Raw genomic sequence first — 6003 nt, 5'->3', positions numbered from 1 at the left:
TAGTAAAATAAAAATTAAAATTGATTCACCAGATCTATATTATTCTAGGATAGCTAGCAACATGTGAAGACAACAACCAGGTGGCGTCTGTACGCGGTGGCTAACCAGGTGGCCTCTGTACATGGTGAGGCGGACAACAAGGCAGCGTCAGTAGGCAGTGGCTACGCAGAAGGCAGCAATTATGGTGGTGCAGTCACAGGCCAAAAATGATGGCGACGAGAGTGGGTGGTTGTATCAGTAGTGGTGTGCAGGAGGCAATTGCTAGGTTGTGACATTGCTGACGGTAGTGGAGCCGTCGACAGATGGCAGCGGCAATGGTAATTTTCGCGGGCGATGTTTATGCTGGTGGCTTGTCAGCTTTGTTAGCATAAGTTTATGCCAAGAGTAAGTTCTTTTTTACTGTTTTGTTATTCATTTTTGGCTCTCTTTTTTTCTTTCTTTTTTTTTTTTTTTTGCTCAATTATCGTATCTAACCCATTAACTGTACAACCATCCTTGCTAACATTTTTCAGTTCTCCTACAATTTATTCTCACCAAGAAATAAAATAAACACTATCAAACTCACAGAAACTCAGCATTGTATTCCACTCCTGTCAGAAAGAAAACCAAACTCAAATTAGTAACCATTACATAAAAATAAAAAAATAATAAATAAAATAAATCTTGGGTTCGTTCGTTTCAGAACCAATAATATATTACAAAAACCTACTTACCCGATCCTCGTGTTCAGACAAACTCCTTGCAAGTCGACTTATTATGCCCGGTACCCTTGCATCTACTACACTGAAGCGGCCGTTTATTCCCCTCAGCTGTTCCAACTCTCTTAGTAGGCGGTCGCCCCGGTGGCCGTCGCGTCGGTGGCGGTGTCACCATCACAATCGCCTGAGACAAATCTCTCTGCAATAACTTATCCTCACTCGGAACAGAACTCACCGACTTAGAATAAGTTAACCTATAGCTTTCACATGTGAAATACCTAGCACAATAATCATACGGATCCCGCCCAAGACAACCAATAACCGCAATCGCGTGACAACAAGGCAGCCCGGTAATCTGCCACCCTCTACAACTACAATCAAAATTATCAACATCAACAACCTCGACCGTGTCACCACGAACCTCATACTTGTTTCCGCTTGGATCCGAGTTGAAAACTTGAAGTGCACAGACCTTAATGCTTTCTTTTTCTAATCTATCTTCTCTAAAGGGGGTCAAGCTGGTCAACCAATGGATGGAAGCTAACCGTCTATCGTCAATTAACTCCATTATCTTACCGCGTATCGTATCGACCATTTGTGTTATCGGTAATTCGTGTGCTTCTGAAGCCCAGCTGTAGAACACTTCACCAAAATTAGACGTCATGTGGTTATAACGTGCACCCGGAAAAAAAGCGTTTGCCCAATGTAACGGTTCACTTTCTAAAACCCAACTGTAAGCTTCATGTGAAATACCCTTAATACTCTCGATACACTTTTGAAAATCCTCAGGTCTCGGTGCGTACGCTGCTGAAAAGAAATCATCGACAATGAGACGTTTAACTTCATGCGAAAACTGGCCTTTTAAATCTCGAATCAGCTGTTCGGATAATAACCGTAAGCAGTATGCATGGTACACGTTATTATCTTGAAAAACAGTAGCAATCGACTCTTTTAGACCATTTTCACGGTCAGCCACGATGGTCAAACCGTGACACGTGGTCAATGCAGACTTAAGTTGTTGTAAAAACCAAAGCCAGGTATCATCAGAAACCTGATCCACAACCGCAAACGCAACAGGAAAAACGTCATCATCACCATCGGGAGCCGTTGCAGCCAATAACGTTCCTTGATACTTTGACTTTAACGGTACGCTGCCGAGAAATAATAACGGTCTGCAACCTTGTTGAAACCCGTATAACGAAGCGTGAAACGAAACAAACAAACGGTGGAAACTCGAGTCGGGTTTGGTTGTAAACGTAGCGAGACTCCCGGGATTCGTCTCCATTATCTGCTCACAAAAATATGGTAACTGACCGTACGCATCTTTATAACTACCTTGAAGTTGTTCTTTCGCGATTTCTTTACCACGCCACGCTTGAAAGTAGTTTAACTGAACGCCATATTGTTCTTTAATGTCGGTTACAATATCTTTTGGTTTGTAATTCGGGGATACTTTTAGCTTTTCCTTAATAACACCCGCGACCCAACTTCGAGTCGCTTGATGGCCCGTTGTGACAATCGAACCTTCACATGTGTGTGTCGGATTCATCTTTTTTATGCATATTAATTGGGTTGTTGAAAGTCTTGACGCGTGTATTCTCCATGGACACCCGTCAGCTTTACATCTGACGGTCACACGATGACTATCGTTCTTTTTATATTTGAAAGCGAATTGGTGTGCAATTGAGTATTTTCTTAACGCATCTCGGAAGTCGTTTACGCTGTTGAATCTTTGACCGACACCTGTAATGTTGTTCTGCCATTGTTGTGCGGCTTTCACGTGTTTTTCTTCAGAAGAACTAGAAAGTGGTTGTAATATGGATATAGGGGTCTCAGAAGGTATAATCATGTGTTCATCAACGTTAACGATTTGGTCCTCAACGTTAACGATTTGGTCATCCACGTTAACGATATGTTCGTCAACGTTAACGATGTGTTCGTCAACGTTAGCGAGATCATCGGGGACATCAAATGTTGAATCTAGAAGAACACGTGGACTTATCTCGTCCATGTCATCATCCAATACACATGGAGTGGAGTCCGCGAGGATCCCAGCCTCTGATAAAGTTGTTCTACTTGACCTGCAACACCAAATATAAAGATAACCAAATGATTAGTGTAATAAAGGGTTAATTTAGTAAGGTTTGGATCCAAGGGTAGTTTTGTGATTACATATATGCAATCACAAGTTTATATGTATATGTAATAAACATATTACACACATGGGTAAGAACTAATTACTGATTTACACATATGTAATCATTTTATTACATATGATTAATAACATAACTACCATAGCTTTGCTATAGGTGGGATTTACTAAGTACGATGATGATGATGATGATGATGATGATGATTAATAAAACTATCCTCAAATAGTATTAAAATATATAAATAAAACGATTGGTTCTTAAGGGTTCTTAGATTATTTGATGCTCTGAAATGACCCTGATCTAATACTAAGTTAGGATTCTTAGCTATATAACTTTCTAATAAGATTTAAATGAAGAAAAAGTGTTTGCAGGTCCACCAAACACAGCTTTTGTCCTTCAACTTCCTAAATAACTAATTTAAACAATCTATAAAAAAAACTATTTTTCCTTAATAAAACAATGTGAGGTTGTAAACACTTCATTATGCCATAACATTTCCTTTTCAGCTAAATTTTCAAATTTCACCTCTTAGACAGTCATCAATAAATATGACCCTAAACATCCCATGTCACATAAACGGGCTGAAACTTCCCGTTCTAACCAATATCATAACCGAGTAATTAAAACTACCTGCTAGCAGGCATGGTCGAAACATCGGGAGCAACAGCTTCTTCCACCATGATATACACATCAATGCTGCTTGAATTTTCATGAAATTTTATCATACGTTGAAGGTCTTTATCATTTGAGATTGTGATAAGCGTCTTTCTATTTCTGGGTAGAAAATACTTTATAGAAATAGAATTATGAAGACAGTTAAACATCTCTGCGACTTCCATGTAAAAATCATTGTACTTTGAATCCTCATCAATGTCTATAGCATGAGCTTCACCACCATCATATGATAATGAACCATCACCAAGAGTCTTGAATGCACCGCCTAATTGGCATATAGCAATCACTTTCTTCCCAGCCATGTTCTATATTATACCCTAATTTACAAGCATCACATGTTCATTTTCAGTCCCAATAAACTTTCAAAAGAAAAGCAAAGTAAATGTAACATTGCAAACACCTAAAACACACAATAGTATATCACATTCAACATTAAGAGTCACGGAGCTCAAAGAAAACCTAGATATAAGCTTGTTTATTCAAAAAAAAAGCATGATGCGCACCAAGGTACAAGGCGCGCAGCTTTTCGTATGTGAGGCGCAATTTATTTATATAACTTTCTTTATTAATCTTCATACCACTAGTTTCCCAAAATTTAGCGATAAATAAGCTCTATTTATTACTTAATATATATATATAAAAAAACTAAATTTACAACATCTTGAAGTACTAACAAGTAAAAGCCTAATCAATTTTCATAAAAAAACATTAATATGCACACAGAACTGAAGAAAATGCATAACTATAAATGCCTAAAACACACAAAATCCTAGCACATTCAGCATTAAGAGTCTTGGAACTCATAAAAAACTGACTGATAAGCTTGTTCTAAATGTGCAAAATGCACCAAGGAAATATGGTCTACAATCGAGGCGCACAACTTTTCGTTCGTGAGGCGCAATTAACTTACATAATTCTTTTATTAAATCTCATAGGTTTCTCGAATTAGTTACCCAGAATTATCTATAAATAAGCTTTATTTATTACTTAACACATAAATAGCTTATTTATACAACCTAAAAAACTATATTTACAACATCTTGAAGCACTAACATGTATAAATCTAAATCAATTTTCATAAAAACAAATATGCACACAAAATTGAAAACAAATGCATAACTATAAACACCTAAAACACACAATATCATAACACATGCAGAATAAAGAGTCGGAACTCAAGAAAAACAAGAAAAAAGCTTAGGAAACGCACCGAGGCAATACAGTCTAAAACCAAGGCGCAAAGCGCACAGCTTTTCGTGCGTGAGGCACAACTTATTTTTTTGTTAAATCACACAGGTACCCAAAACTTAGCGATGAATAAGGTTCATTTAACATTTAATATATAGATAGCTTATGTAACAACTTAAAACACTATACTTACAACATCCATAAATTCTAACTTGCAAAAGTCTAGATCAATTTTCATAAAAACGTTAGTATGAAACGCCTAAAACACACAAAATCATAACACGTTCAGAATTAAGAGTCTTGGAACTCATAAAAAAAACCTAGAAATAAGATTGGTTTCATAAAGCCACCGCTTTCTGTACGCACGGCGCAAGTTATTTATATATAGTTTGTTTATTAGCTCTCGTAGGTTTCTAGCATTAGTTACCCAATATTTAGCTATAAATAAGCTAAATACTATTATTTAACACATAAATAGCTTATTCATACAACCTAAAAAACTACATTTGCAACATCTTGAAGTGCTAACATTTTAAACACTAGATAAATTTTCTTAAAAACATTAATATACAGACAAAATTAAAGAAAATGCATAACTATATAAACACCTAAAACACACAATATCACAACACATTCAGCATTACCAGTACACTAACCCACAAAAACCCTAAAAACAACCACCAAGTTAGGGCTTTCGACAGTCAATTTCACAAAACCGAAACCCTAGAAATCAAACATTCATACATTCAATACGCAATGAGGATGAAATTAGCACAAAACCCAGAAACAAAACCTAACCCAGATCGCAAAAAGTCAAATAATTTCAAATTGGGGCAAAACCCAGAAGAATCAGAGTACCTTTGAGGGTTAATTTGGGGATTTTGAGAGCGATGGTTTGTGGGTTTTGTTGTTTGGATTCGAACGAAGGTGAAGGAGGTGGCGGACAGGTGTCTTGAAAGTTTGATATCAAGCGGGATTATTATTAATATTGTTGTTATAAGACATGATGTTAACGATGACACATTTAACATATGTGAGGTTGTGTTGAAAAGGATTGTCACCTACGTAATAATTTTATTTTATTTTTTATTTTATGTTTTACTTTGATGTGGATATGTTATTAATCCTTGATGGATGTTAATAAGGTTTTATCGCGGTGGATATGCTTGCGGTTTTGTTAGTTGATAACGATAATGCTAGTTTATAAACGAATGGATGAGGTACATTGTCGATTTTGTGTTTCCATCATACTTACTAATTCGGTTGAAATTATCAGGTTGTAACTTATA

The 6003-nt window shown here is 36.6% G+C and overlaps 1 protein-coding gene across 2 annotated transcripts; it reads right to left on the bottom strand.

The window, feature by feature from the left end:
• Positions 1–477: 477 nt before the first annotated feature.
• On the bottom strand, positions 478–5704 carry LOC143533778 (uncharacterized). 2 transcript variants are annotated; one of them, XM_077028449.1, is made up of 4 exons: positions 5573–5704; positions 3482–3843; positions 714–2779; positions 478–590 (listed from the first exon to the last, which is right to left on the bottom strand). In XM_077028449.1, exons 2-3 carry the CDS (start codon positions 3826–3828, stop codon positions 727–729), a joined length of 2400 nt encoding a protein of 799 aa, XP_076884564.1. In that variant the 5' UTR covers positions 3829–3843; positions 5573–5704; the 3' UTR covers positions 478–590; positions 714–726. The 2 variants fall into 2 exon arrangements, with proteins under 2 accessions (XP_076884564.1, XP_076884563.1); XM_077028448.1 differs by having other exon boundaries at positions 478–2779.
• Positions 5705–6003: the final 299 nt, after the last annotated feature.

Source organism: Bidens hawaiensis, unplaced genomic scaffold, assembly GCF_021521415.1.
Source record: "Bidens hawaiensis isolate Kalapana, Puna unplaced genomic scaffold, B.hawaiensis_p1.1 tig00009904_1, whole genome shotgun sequence".
NCBI classification, from domain to species: Eukaryota; Viridiplantae; Streptophyta; class Magnoliopsida; order Asterales; family Asteraceae; genus Bidens; species Bidens hawaiensis.
Note: the sequence above shows the minus strand (reverse complement) of the source record. Positions and strands in the feature narration are given on the sequence as shown.

Coding starts and splice junctions, on each gene's coding strand:
- LOC143533778 (XM_077028448.1), bottom strand. CDS start 3,828: ATGGCTGGGAAGAAAGTGATTGCTATATGCCAATTAGGCGGTGCATTC. Junction 2,780..3,481: donor TCGACCATGCCTGCTAGCAG/GTAGTTTTAATT, acceptor TTGGTGTTGCAG/GTCAAGTAGAACAACTTTAT.